Raw genomic sequence first — 15,356 nt, forward strand, 5'->3', positions numbered from 1 at the left:
AAGGCACACCGTTACCTCATCATCAGACTCGTCACTAGCATCCTCCTCCACCTCCTCTGCTGACCTCATGGACTGGCGGACTGGGGGTTGATAGTAAGTGGGGTCTACAACCTCATCATCATCATCCTGTGTGTTCTCACACCCGTCGTCCTCAGTGCCAACTTCTTCCTGCCCCGACCGAAAAGTCAACTTTTCGTTCCAATCAGGTATATCAGTCTCATCATCATCTTCCTCATTGTCTCCACCAACAGGAGTTACAGTTTGGGAACGAGGGTCTACATTATGCTCAGAACCTTCTTCATTTGGGCCTGGATCTGACTCACAAAGATTCTGGGCATCAGTGCAGATCATTTCCTCATCTGGATTCACAGAAGCTCTGGAGCAGACCTCTGATTCCCAGGCTATAGTATGCGTAAACAGCTCTACAGACTCAACCATGCGTGCTACCCCATGCTCAGACGGGCAGCTGGAGACTTGGGAGCTGTGAGGAAGCAAGTGCGATTGGGGTGACAACTCTGAGGACTGGAGTAGCGGTGATGTTGAAGTTGACATGGAGGAGAGCCTACTTGAACGAGCACTTGATATCCGTTCACCACCTGCTGTTTTTGTGCCTCATCTGGAATTTTTGGTGATGCTTGTAGCGATGGTCGTAAGAAAGGGATCATATCAGATTGTCCACGGAAAGAAGTAGACATCTTAATTTGGCTGGAAGATGTTTTTTCTTCTGCAGATGTTACTGTTGCTTTGCCACCTACCCCACGGACACAACCTTTTTTTCCCTTTCCAACACGCCTATTCCCCTTTCCACCAGCAGCAGGCCTTTGGCCACTCATTTTAGTGCTTAATTGGCAACTCTGTATCTGAAGTTGTTGGCACAACAGCCGATGGATGAAAACCGAGCAGTACTGAGTGGCCAAACTGTGGTACTAGGCCCAAAACTATCAACTGGATTAGATGCAGTGAAAATAGAGATACACAGGCAGTATAGTTTGTTTCACAGGCGGGCTACTCTGCTGACGTGCAGACACTGCAACTAAGCCCAAAACCCCAAAAACGATTTACTGGGTTAGATGCCGTAAACATTGAGATACACAGGCAGTGTAGCTAGCTTCACAGGCGGGCTACTCTGCTGATGTGCAGACACTAGTACTAAGCCCAAAACCCCAAAACGATTAACTTGATTAGATGCAGTGAAAATAGAGATACACAGGCGGCATAGTTTGTTTCACAGGCGGGCTACTCTGCTGACACGCAGACACTCTTACTAAGCCCAAAACCCCCAAAAGATTTACTGGGTTAGATGCCGTAAAAATTGAGATACACAGGCGGTGTAGCTAGCTTCACAGGCGGGATACTCTGCTGACGTGCAGACACTGCTACTAGGCCCAAAACTATCAACTGGATTAGATGCAGTGAAAATAGAGATACACAGGCGGTATAGTTTGTTTCACAGGCGGGCTACTCTGCTGACGCGCAGACACTCCTACTAGGCCCAAAACTATCAACTGGATTAGATGCAGTGAAAATAGAGATACACAGGCTTTATAGTTTGTTTCACAGGCGGGCTACTCTGCTGACGTGCAGACACTGCTACTAAGCCCAAAACCCCAAAACGATTTACTGGGCTAGATACCGTAAAAATTGAGATACACAGGCGGTGTAGCTAGCTTCACAGGCGGGCTACTCTGCTGACGTGCAGACAATGCTACTAGGCCCAAAACTATCAACTGGATTAGATGCAGTGAAAATAGAGATACACAGGCGGTATAGTTTGTTTCACAGGTGGGCTACTCTGCTGACGTGCAGATACTGCTCCTAGGCCCAAAACTATCAACTGGATTAGATGCAGTGAAAATTGAGATACACAGGCGGTATAGTTTGTTTCACAGGCGGGCTAATCTGCTGACGTGCAGACAATGCTACTAAGCCCCAAACCCCAAAACGATTTACTGGGTTAGATGCCGTAAAAATTGAGATACACAGGCGGTGTAGCTAGCTTCACTGGCGGGCTACTCAAATGACTATCAGACAATCCTACTAGCCCAAAAGGATTGGCTGAGCTAGATTACACCAAATGTTGTGACTAACACTTGCACAGCACTGGCTCAGACCTGCCTGGCAAACAGTGCTATGAACTGCTGTTACCTACCCTGAAAAGGGCTGATATTACAACTAGTCCCAACTCCCGACTCCCTAAACCTATCTCTCAGAAAATTCGCTGGCAAAAAAAGACTCTTTGACTGTATAGTGCCCACAGCAACAGCGGTGCTGTCTAACACTAAGCTGCAGCAGTGAGGAAATGGTGACGATGGGGCACATGGCTGGTTCTCATTGGTCAAGGAGTGACATGTGACATACACAGCCAATGACACATGCCCTTGCTTGTCTGCATCACATGCACATTGCTGTGTGTGTGCGCACTGCTGATAGGCTGAGAGACTGCACCGCCCCTCTGTAAATGCGGGAAAGAAAAAAAAATGGAGATCGGTGTTATTTCAGCACAGATCTATCCCCCGCCCCCCCCCCCCTGCCTACTATACACTGGAACAGTCCATTAACAATAATAAACAGTTTTAATGTGCAAATCAAGCTAGGCTTTTGGTGAACGAACAGTTATCGAACAGAAACTCGAACAGCCGAATTTTAAGCAAATTGTTCGGGTTCGTCGAACGACTCGAACACCACCCAAAACAGCTCGAATTTGAAATTGGCGAACAGTTCGACTCGAACACCGCTCATCACTAATAGAGACTAGTGACGAGCGAGTGTGCTGGTTCCTTGAGATTACCGAGCATGCTCGGGTGATCTCAGAGTATTTTGGGTGTGCTCGTAGATTATGTTTGTGTTGCCACAGCTGCATGATTTGCGGCTGCTAGACAGCCTGAATACATGTGGGGATTGCCTAACAAACAGGCAACCCCTGCATGTGTTCAGGTTGTCTAGCAGCCGCAAATCATGCAGCTGCTGCGACACAAATATAATCCACGAGCACACCCAAAATACTCTGAGATCACCCGAGCATGCTCACAAATCTCGAGAAACGTGCACACTCGTTCATCACTGATAGGAACATATTGGAAATTAGTGGATTAATAACAGAAATGTAGGTACTTGGTTTCTGCATGGGTGGCAGTCCCATTTAATGTTGGGTATAAGGAAACAAACTAATACTCTTTGACTAACTGGGATCAGAATGACAGTGATTGACTATTAAATCCCAGATTTATTTTTTAACATGCTATATTGCACATGGCACTTAGTATGTGGATTGTAAAATGAAATTGGGCTCAAAATACTTCAACAAAGCTGCATATGAGTACATTATACTGTATAAAAGTATATTAGTCAGCAAAAAAAACAACTTACATGCTGAAATTTACTTTTTAATCCTTTTAAATAATGTCATGGTTACATGTAGTCTACTGACATCTAAATCTAAGAATATAAATTTGGCAAACTTATTTTAGAGTTTCAAACATATAAATCATTGTACTGTCACTCCAAAATCTGAATATTTTCTGATGTTTGTAATAAGATACATAAATGTTGTAAAGACCCTGCTGTGACTTCTTTTCTCAGGCACGCTGTTCATCTGATGTTCAGGATGGTGATATTCACGATTCTGACAGTTTTAGGTATTATTTTCAAGAATCTTCTTTCCGATTTATGGTGTGGCTTTCACTATATGAGCCTAAAACTGAAAGCTCACTGACAGTGCAAAAGCATCCGAGCGATGTATCCTGTAACACTGATCAAACAATCACCGTGGAATATGACATCCATAGGAAAAACCTCAATGCTGACACGGATCATCTTGACTTTTTCTACATTGTAAGTATTCTTATTCTTGGAATTATAATTGTACATTTTGTAAATTTGGAGTTAACATTATAGTTTTCTTGTTTACAGGATCCATAACAAGTATAATGGGATCCTTATGATCCTGCCACGATTTATCATGATCCTTTATCTGACAAATTTATGTTAATTCAAGGACATTTGCTTAATTGCAGGATAGCCCTACATTTTTTTCTCATTTTTGGTAATTTTTAATTGTTAAATTATTTATTAGTATTATTGAAAGAACTATGTTTTTTTACATTGATCATATTTAGCAGTTTTGTATCATACAAGCTTATCATTCAGTTCCAGAAATATACTTATCTTTTTATTAGCACTTACAATAGCATTTTATAGTTTGTTGTTTGATTGACACATTGCTTTTAGAATTTCAGCAAGTGTTCCCTTGAAGAAGCTAAGGATGGTAACGCCAGCAGATACATTGATCAGAGAGTAGATGTGTAAGACAAGATAAAACTCTCCCACAAAGCTTGGTCCACAGATTTGGTCAGATATATATTTGAGAACATAATTGCAAACTTCGTAAAGTGGTCCACGATGACCAATCAATACTTGAAAGCTTGTAACGACCCTTCCATAGCAAGATAGTCCATTAGCATGAATGCTATGAGGTTGGAAACTGGGTGACTATAAAGTATTTCTTGGCTCCCCTTCTTGCCAAATTACCATTTTTGCACTACTTTCTAACATTGAGAATGACCTTCTGTAACTTAGGATGATAGCAAAACTTCTGTAACTATCCGGCAATCTTTGTAGTACCAAAGGGTCCCTTCTTTTCATATATCTCAATTCCATACATTTCTAGGCAATACTATTTGCTAGATGGAATTTCTTTCTTTTGTCAATTTTGTCAATTTAACCTGTCAATTCAACATGCCTTCATGGATGGTTAACCAATCCCATTGCTTCACAAATTGTTTTACTATTTTTCATATGCCATCTTTATCTTCTTTATGTCGTTACATCCCTGTCACAAGCCACTCTTTCCAAGCCTCAATGTGACCTACTGTTTTTAATATTGTCACTCTAAAAGAAGCAAAACCATCGAAGTTTTTATCCCCTGTATATATTTCAGTCATCCCATTATATAGCACTGTGTACTTACAATTGCTCATTTTGCCCTTCTACCCAGCTAATTCTTCTTCTAACTCTTCTAAATGAGACCTCACTGAAATTATCAGATGTATGCTCACAGATTCTAGACACTATTAATAACATTTTTATTGTTGCTAAAGACTTGAAAGATAATGTGATGACCTTATTGAAAATTAAGACATAAGAGAAAACTGACAGCAATCACACTACCTCTGAAAAAATGGCCAAAATCAACACAAGCCAATATTACAAGATACAATTAAACCCTCATACAGAACCATGGCACTCAACTAGAGAAAAACAAGGATAAACCATATTGAGAAGACAATTCTCAACTCTCAGAAATGGGAGCCAATAAATGTATAAAGGCTGCAGATTAAGACATGAAATACATGTGCAAAAATAGCAGAGATACAGTACTAACTGGGAGAAAGGCAATCAACTGTAAATGGAAATTTATAGCAAAATACAATGCATATAATTGAGGTAGAAAAACAAGCCTTGCTAAGAGATATGCTAAAAAATATGGAGAGGATGATCTTTTAGTCAGTTTTAATCAAGATGTGTATGTAAAAAAGAATCCTATAAAACCTAAATAAGAATTTGAAAACCAAAGATCTTGCAAACATAAAGCATTACCTGGGAATTCAGAATGAGAGAGAGCAAGATGGCAGTAATTTCTAAGGCTAGTTTCACACTAGTGTTCGGCAGGGCTGCGGACTTCCTCTGTGAAGCCCCGCCCACTGCTGCGCCTCTTCATTGAGCTCCGCCTGCGGCTGTATGCGTCCTGCGTACCCTATCTTTAACATTGGGTATGCAGGCCATGCGGATGTATGCATAAGCCTCCGCATGCATCGTTTTGAAACTGGGCTGACCACAACAAAATCCCAACATGTTGCGTTTGTCGCAGGTCAGCGCAGCGTCAAGATGATGCATGCGGAGGCTTACGCATACATCCAAATGGCCTGCATACTCAATGTTAAAGATAGGGTACGCAGGACACATGCAGCCATAGGCGGAGCTGAATGAAGAGGCGCGGCAGTGGGCAGGGATTCACGGAGGAAGTCCGCAGCCCTGCCGAACGCTAGTGTGAAACTAGCCTAAGCCAGAAGCGCAAGTTACAAGAAATAATTGAAAGTTTTCAATTGAAAGATTGCAAACCTGTTATGTATCACACAGAAGCCAACCATTTGAACAAAATGGACAGAAAAGGTAATTTTCTGCGAAATGACAAAGCACAACACAAATGCTAAAGGAAATCTGCTATACAGTGACTGGAGCAGATTCATGTGAGAGAAAATCCACCACTGGCTATCTGTTTCTTCTTGCATGTTGAGCCGTCAGACTAGCAGAAAACAACTCTCTCTCTTCAACACAGGCCATTGATTTCCACTATATGCTTTCTTCTTCAACCTTAATTTCATTTTGACATGTCTACTTACATTACTGTATGAGATTCATATAGAGTAGAGCTGGCCTATATATGGCACTTCCCAAAATCATGAAAAAATCCTGCAGATGAAACGGAAGCAGATGTCAGAGTAAAAACGAAAAAATCTTTATTAAGTTATTTTTTTAAAAATATATATTTTAAAACCTATTTACGCACAATAGAGATACACAAGCAAATTATGACTGCAGGATGCAGACCAGTATCACAAATTAGGTATATACCCTGAAATTCTACTGTAATCAGAAGGATAGAGTAACCATTTATCCTTTTGTATAAGTATACATAATTAGTTCTAGCACATATTACTACTGATAAACAGCCCAGTAACAGAGAACTGATATATCTCCTAACAGATCAATGCCTAAACAAAAATTTTTTTTTCAAAGAATGTTTTATGCATAAGACTGATTTAGAGGTGAAGACAAAAAAAGTGCTTAGTGCTCATATACTTGCAAAGTGCAAAATAATTATCCGCCAATAAATGAGCCCATGCTGTAGGAATTTAAATAAATCATAAGAGGAGTGCAGATCTATAGAGTAGCCACAAAGCGATCCAATACCAATATACACATGCTAGTGCATCGGGGATTCAATGTACCCCATACCCAGATCTTAACACATAACCACTGTAGAGGAGATAAGAATAAATGTGATACATAACCTGCACATGCAGTCCTGAGCCCCAGCGCATGTTTCGCGTTAGCTTCTTCCTGGAGAATTTGTGTCAAAATTCCCACAAATTCACACAAATTTCCCCGATGGCGGCAGTGACACTTTTGCGTACTATGAGGGGCCCTGTGCCAGTGACGTCGCCAACAAGTATGCCCCCCACCTGATGAAGGAACCTGCACTGTCATCTGCACCTTCCTCTTTGTCCCCGTGTAAGTTGGTATAGTATGCGGGAAGGGGAACCAGACTTTCAGCAGGGTCAGATACTGGCTGTGTAGAGTGCAAGGGGAATGTAGTGGTCTGGGTCAATGTACCAGCAGACTCATCTAGCAGTGGCTTGGCAATGGGCAGGATGAGGAGGAAACACAGATATAGGCCCAAAGAATAAAGTATGCTAAATGCAGTTCAAAATTGGTAACAGGACTAAACAGGCAGCATTGCTTTGTCCAGTGGAGGAAAACTGTTATGAGTGGCAGACACAGTTAGTAGGCCCAAGTAATAAAGTGGGCCAAATGAAGTTCAAAATTGGTAACATGAGTAAACAGGCGGCACTGCTTTGTTCAGTGGAGAACACAAAGCAGCAGCAGACACCGTTAGTAGGCCCAACCAAACAAGTAGGCCAAATGCAGTTTAATATCTGATATAGCCTGAAAATTGAAGCTCAGCTTTGTTCAGTGGAGGAGAACAGCAAGAAGAAGCAGACAGCGTTAGTAGGCCCAACCAAACAAGTAGGCCAAATGCATTTCAATATCTGATATAGCCTGAAAATTGAAGCTCAGCTGTGTTCAGTGGAGGAGAACACCAAGCAGCGGCAGACACCATTAGTAGGCCCAACCAAACAAGTAGGCCAAATGCAGTTTAAAAATTCCTATAGGCCGAAAGCCTGAAGATTGAAGCTCAGCTTTGTTCAGTGGAGGGAAAAGCAAGGAGCGGCAGACACCTTTACTAGGGCCCAACCAAACTAGTAGGCCAAATGCAGTTTAAAAATTCCTATAGGCCTAAAGCCTGAAGATTGAAGCTCAGCTTTGTTCAGTGGAGGAGAAAAGCGAGGAGCGGCAGACACCGTTACTAGGGCCCAACCAAACTAGTAGGCCAAATGCAGTTTAATATCTGATATCAGATGAAAACTGAGGCTCGGCTTTGTTGAGTGGAGGACAACTGTAATGGGAGGCAGACACAGTTAGTAGGCATAACTGAGAAAGTAGGCAAAATGCAGTTCAAAATTGGTTAGTGGAGTACACAGGCGACATAGCTTTGTTCAGCGGAGGACAACTGTAATAAGTGGCTCAGACAGACAGAGTAGGCCTACAATTAAAAAAGGTGGCAAATTGCTGTTCAAAATTTGTAATAGGAGTACACAGTCAGCATAGCGTGGTTCAGTGGAGGAGGACAAGTGTAATTAGTGGCTCTGACACACTGAGTAGGCATAAAATAAAAAAGAAGGCTATATACAGTTCACAATTTGTAAGAGGAGTACACAGGCGGCCTTGCTGGGTTCAGCGGTGGAGGACAACTGTTGTGAGAGTCTGACACAGTTACAAGGACAAAATAAAAAAGTTGGCTAAATGCTGTTCTAGATTGTTAAGAGGAGTACACAGGCGGCATAGCTAGGTTCAGGGAAGGAGTAGGCCAACTGTTATAAGTGGCTCAGACAGACTGAGTAGTCCTAAAATAAAACAGTTGGCTGAATGCAGTTCCAAATTGGTAACAGGAGTACACAGGCGGCATAGCTGGGTTCAGCAGAGGACTACTGTAATAAGTGGCTCAGACAGACAGAGGCCTAACCTACAAAAAGGTGTCTAAATGCAGTTCAAAACTGCTAGCAGGACTAACCTGGCGGCCTAGCTTGTTTCGGGGGGGGGGGGGACAGTTGTAATGTGTGGCGAAGACAGACAGACAGAGGCCTTACCTACAAAAAGGTGTCTAAATGCAGTTCACAACTGCTAGCAGGAAAAACCAGGCGGCCTAGCTTGTTTCAGGGGGGGACAGTTGTAATGTTTGGACAGACAGACATACAGAGGCATAACCTAAAAAAAGGTGGCTAAATGCTGTTCAAAACTGCTTGCAGGACTAACCAGGCAGCCTAGCTTGTTTCAGCGTGGGAGGACAACTGTTATGAGAGGCCGACACAGTTACTAGGCACAAATAAGTAAGTAGGCTACATGCAGTTCACAATCGGTAACAGGAGTACAGAGGTGGCATAGCTTTGTTCAGCGGAGGTCAACTGTTAGAAGTGGCTGACACAGTTAGTAGGCCAAAATACTAAAGTGGACAAAATGTCAGCCTAGGTATTGGTCATAAATAAACTGGTGGCATAGCGAGGTACAGGGGTGGGCTCCTCTGCAGAGTTGCAGACAGGGGTTGTTGGCGCAAAGTATTAAGGGGTCTAAATGGAGGCCACGGCCCCTGTATTTTTTTACTATCATCTATCATTGCAACAAATTTGTTAGGGCAGTGCCATTTAAGGATTTAACAGCACAGACTACACAGTGGTGGAGCTGGGAGAGGTAAGTTTTGCAAGTGTTAGAGCATAGTTTGAGCTGGGGGGAAACACTCTCTCGTGGGCGGCGGTACTGGCCAAAGGCCCCTCATATTACGACGGTGTGTCTGATGTTGGTTGTGCACCACCACCGTCAGAGACACTTCATTGTACTATGAGGGACCCTGTGCCAGTGCCGTGGCCCAAGAGTGGGCACACCCACCTCTCCAGGCAAACGATACTCGCATGGGTGCTTGTGCCATGTTGTGACCACGGCCCTGTGGGGGGAGTTAGCCCATTTAGGGAGGTATAACAAATGGCCTATGGTGGACATTCGGCACCTGCAAATGGTGGAATTGGAGCAGTCAGTAAGAGGAGGCCAAAAACAAGACATTTTTCTGGCAAGCTACGTGTCAGCAGGGGAAGGTGGGGCAAAATAATTTGAAATCCATGATTGGTTCATTTTAATGAAGGTTAGATCATCAACATTTCGGAGAGCCAGACGTGTCCTTTTTTCGGTCAGTATTGAACCAGCAGCACTGAAAACTCTTTCTGAGAGCACACTTGCAGCTGGACAAGCGAGCTCCTGCAATGCATATTCTGCCAATTCGGGCCAGGTGTCTAGTTTAGATGCCCAGTAATCAAAGGGAAATGATCTGTGAGGGAGAACATCGATATTGGCGGAAAAATAGTTGGTAACCATACTGGACAAATGCTGTCTCCTGTCACTATGAATCGATGCAGCAGTACCTGTTGTGTCTGCGGTCATTGCGAAATCACTCCACAACCTGGTGAGAAATCCCTTCTGTCCAATGCCACTTTAGCTTTGTGCACCTCTAGCACCTCTGCCATGTTGCCCCCTGCAGCTCGTTCGAGAACCATCAGCTCCGCTGTGTGCTGGGATTGCCTGAACCAAACAGTCTACAAGAGTTGCTTGTTTGGTAGCCAATATTTGCTCAAGGTTCTCATGTGGCATGATATTTTGTAATTTGCCTTTGTATCATGGATCCAGGAGGCAGGCCAACCAGTAATCGTCATCGGTCATCATTTTGATAATGTGGGGGTCCTGTTTTAGGATACGCAAGGCATACTCTGCCATGTGGGCCAAAGATCCAGGTGTCAATTCACTGCTTGTGCCGGGTTGAGGAGCACTTTCTTGAAAATCTACCTCACTTGTGGCCCGCAAAAACCCTGTACCTGACCTCGCAATGCCACCAGTTTTTATTGCCCACTGAGAAGCATCCTCCTCCCATAGATATTCAGCCCCATCATCCTCCACCTCGTCCCTGAGAATTCCCTGACCAGACAATGGCTGACTGTCATCAAGGCTTCCCTCCTCCTCGGCCGCAGACACCTGCTCCTTGATTTGCGTAAAACTTTGCATCAGCAGACGCATTAGTGGGATGCTCATACTTATGATGGCGTCGTCCGCAGTGACCAGCCGTGTTCATTCCTCAAAACACTGAAGGACTTGACAGAGGTCTTGGAGCTTCGACCACTGCACACCAGACAACTCCATGTTTGCTATCAAACTGCCTGCCCATGTATGTGTATCCTCCCAGAAATACATTACAGCACGCCTCTGTTCGCACAGCCTCTGAAGCATGTGCAGTGTGGAGTTCCACCTTGTTGCAACGTCGATTATTACCATGCACTGTCCTCTCTCCCCCACTGCATCTAGTTCACTCTCTGACTTTGAACCAGTTACAGAGGAAGTAAGCAGGCTCCTTGTATCTTCTCGCCCGACCACTTGCACCAGTGACCCCATTCCGTCACATCTCCTCCAGTCCCTTTCCCCGGCTGTCACCTCTCACCTAACAAAAATATTCAACCTTTCCCTCACTTCCGGTATTTTTCCCTCCTCATTTAAGCATGCCATCATACATCCATTACTTAAACAACCCTCCCTCAACCAAAATTGTGCCACTAATTATAGACCTGTTACTAATCTTCCCGTCATCTCTAAACTCCTTGAACGCCTGGTCCACTCCCTTCTTACCCGCTATCTCTCAGATAACTCTCTTCTCGACCCTCTTCAATCTGGTTTCCGCTCTTTACACTCTACTGAAACTGCCCTCACTAAAGTCTCTAATGACCTACTAACAGCTAAATCTAATGGTCACTACTCCATGCTAATTCTCTTGGATCTCTCTGCAGCATTTGATACTGTGGATCATCAGCTCCTCCTCACTATGCTCCGCTCCATCGGCCTCAAGGACACCATTCTGTCTTGGTTCTCCTCCTATCTCTCTGACCGATCCTTCACTTTATGTTTTGCTGGTTCCTCCTCCTCTCACCTTCCACTTACTGTTGGGGTTCCTCAAGGATCAGTCCTACGCCCCCTCCTCTTCTCTTTGTATACCGCCCCTATTGGACAATCAGTAGATTTGGTTTCCAGTACCATCTCTATGCTGACGACACCCAATTATACACTTCTGCTCCTGTTATCACGCCTACCTTTTTAGAAAACACCAGTGATTACCAGTCTTACCGCTGTCTCTAACATCATGTCCTCCCTCTATCTGATACTGAACCTGTCAAAAACTGAACTCCTCGTGTTCTCTCCCTCTACTAACCTACCTTTGCCTGACATTGCCATCTCCGTGTGTGGTTCCACCATTACTCCAAAGGAACATGCCCGCTGTCTTGGGGTCATCCTTGATTCCGAGCTTTCATTCACCCCCCACATCCGATCACTGGCTCGCTCTTCTTATCTGCATCTCAAAAACATTTCTAGAATTCGCCCTTTTCTTACTTTCGACTCTGCAAAAACTCTTACTGTCTCACCTATTCATTCTCGTCTGGACTATTGTAACTCTCTACTAATCGGCCTCCCTCTTACCAAACTCTCCCCGCTCCAATCTGTCCTGATTGCTGCTGCCAGGATCATATTCCTCACCAACCGTTACACCGATGCCTCTACCTTGTGCCAGTCATTACACTGGCTACCCATCCACTCCAGAATCCAGTACAAAACTACTACCCTCATCCACAAAGCACTCCATGGCTCAGCACCACCCTACATCTCCTCTCTGGTCTCAGTCTACCAACCTACCCGTGCCCTCCGCTCCTCTAATGACCTCAGGTTAGCATCCTCAATAATCAGAACCTCCCACTCCCGTCTCCAAGACTATACACGTGCTGCGCCGATTCTTTGGAATACACTACCTAGGTTAATACGATTAATCCCCAATCCCCACAGTTTTAAGTGCGCCCTAAAACTCATTTCTTGTGATTGGCCTACCGCCTCAATGCATTAACCTAACTATCCCTGTGTGGCCTATTAAAAAAATAAAAAAAAAAACATAATCAGGTTCCTCGCATCATGTTCTCATACACTTTATACAGTTAATAGCACTCTGTGTCTGTACTGTTACATACTTAGGCAGTTAACTGGTTCATGCAGCTTTACATGAACACCCGAGCCTTACACTATGGCTGGTCCAATTAACTAAAGCAATTGTTACCATCCACCTCTCGTGTCTCCCCTTTTCCTCATAGTATGTAAGCTTGCGAGCAGGGCCCTCATTCCTCCTGGTATCTGTTTTGAACTGTGATTTCTGTTATGCTGTAATGTCTATTGTCTGTACAAGTCCCCTCTATAGGTTGTAAAGCGCTGTGGAATATGTTGGCGCTATATAAATAAAAATTATTATTATTATTATTAGGTGGTGCTGGGGAAGCTTCAGAGATCGCTGATGGTTCAGCATACGGCTGGAGTGTACGGGTGACCGGCGGATGTGCGAGCAAAGTCTGCGCACCTTCAGGAGCAGGGCTGGTAAATCAGGGTAATTCTTGAGGAAGCACTGCACCACAAGGTTCAAGGTTTGAGCCAGGCAAGGTATGTGTTTCATTTCGGAAAGGGCTATGGCAGCCATAAAATTCTTTCCATTATCACTGACTACCTTGCCTGCCTCAAGATGTACACTGCCTAGCCATGAATGAGTTTCTTGCTGCAAGAACTCGGCCAGAACTTCCGCGATGTGTCTGTTGTCGCCCAAACACTTCATTTCCAACGCAGCCTGCTGACACTTACCACTAGCTGTTCCATAATGGGACACCACGGGTGCAACACTGGCAGCTGCGGATGGAGTGTTCGTGCGACTGAGCTCTGTGGACAAGCTTTCGCTTCTGGAGGAGGAGGTGCAAATGCCTACAGCCAACTGTTTCCTAGACAGTGGGCTAGGCAGAACTGTGCCACTATGGCTGTCCCCTGTGGACCCTGCATCCACCACATTAACCCAGTGTGCCGTGATGGACACGTAACGTCCCTGGCCATGCCCACTTGTCCATGCATCAGTTGTGAGGTGCGCCTTTCTACTGACCGATTGCCTCAGTGCAGGGCCGGACTGGCCATTTGGCAATTCTGGCAAATGCCAGAAGGGCCTGTCTGGTCATGGGCTGCCTTGTCTGCTACATTGTTAACAGAATCAGTGTTCTCAAGATACCCATACTCTCAAGAGTTGTGTAGGAGCACAAAGTTGCTGACTCCGTCACTTACCCCAGCAGGCCATGGGTATCATTAGAAATATTGGTCTTGTAGTAAATCTTGCTTTCCTCTTTCCAGGGTAATATTAGTAATATATTCCATCTGGTGCCTGGGGACGGGGACAACATGGGCCTGTGTGATTTCAAATGCCAGGGCTGAATTTCATCCCCAGTCCGTACCTGCCTCAGTGCAAGAACAATGCGTTCTTTGACATGTTGGTGGAATGCTGGGATGGCTTTTCTCGCAAAGAAGTGTCGACTGGGTAGGTCAGAGTGTGGTACTGCGTAGGCCATCAGGGCTTTGAAAGCTTCACTTTCAACCAACCGGTACGGCATCATCTCTAACGAGATTAGTCGAGCAATGTAGCCGTTCAAACCCTGTGAACGCGGATGAGAGGAAGAGTACTTTCTTTTCCTATCGAGAGTCTCTTGTAGGCTGAGCTGGACTGGAGAGCAGCATATGGTGGAACTAACGAGGGTGGTGGTGGACATGGCAGATTGAGAGAGGCTTGGTGATGGTATTCTTGATGTGGGCCTACCTACAGTGTTTCCAACCAAGAACCTTGTGATTCCCTGAGTGCTTTGGCCTTGCGACAATACCTCCACATTTGTTACTGGTGGTGTCATAACCGGTGGGCTTCCAGTGAGGGAAGTAATGTTGCGTTGCTGACTAACTTCATTATGAGCAGGTGCATCAACAGTACGGGAAGTTTGGTAGTTAGTCCATGCTTCCAAGTGCCTGCTGGTTAGATGTCTACACATGCACGTTGTATTTAAACTTTGTAGATTCTTCCCTCTGCTAAAGGTCTTGGAGCATTTCTTACATATAACTTTGGACTGATCATTCTGATCTTGGTTAAAAAATTGCCACACTGCACTCGTCCTACTATGGAATGCTTTTCAGGCTTTGCACGTTGTGCTACTGTCACCGGATTGCAATGCTGTCCTACACCTGTTGTGGTTTTTGAAACACGTTTTGGGCCTGAGGCGGGAATGCCAGATGAAAGCTGTTGCGATGTTGATGCCTGCTGCGGCTCATCCTCCTCCACTTCAGAGCTACTGCCAGCGGCACCCTGTTCCCCAATGGCTGCCAATCGGGGTCAACAACTGGGTCATTTATCACCTCCTCTTCAATGTCCTGTGCACCGTCCTCTGTGACACCGTGTAAGGTGCTATAGCGTTCGGGACGGGGCACCATAGTCTCATCAGGGTCAGATTCTGGCTCAGTACACTGCAAGGGCAATGTTGTGATCTGAGTCAATGGAACAGCATAATAATCTACCTGTGGCTGTGCAACTGTGCACTCCATGT

General features: G+C 44.7%; 1 protein-coding gene across 1 annotated transcript in view; it reads left to right on the forward strand.

The window, feature by feature from the left end:
• The window catches only part of LOC143769710 (alpha-2-macroglobulin-like protein 1), a 321,408-nt gene that overhangs the window by 145,369 nt on the left and 160,683 nt on the right, over positions 1–15,356 (forward strand). Inside the window, exon 12 of the mRNA XM_077258496.1 lies at positions 3,580–3,831. Coding sequence (XP_077114611.1) covers positions 3,580–3,831 — 252 coding nt within the window. The remainder of the gene's footprint in view (positions 1–3,579; positions 3,832–15,356) is intronic.

Source organism: Ranitomeya variabilis, chromosome 4 (assembly GCF_051348905.1).
Source record: "Ranitomeya variabilis isolate aRanVar5 chromosome 4, aRanVar5.hap1, whole genome shotgun sequence".
Taxonomy (NCBI): Eukaryota; Metazoa; Chordata; class Amphibia; order Anura; family Dendrobatidae; genus Ranitomeya; species Ranitomeya variabilis.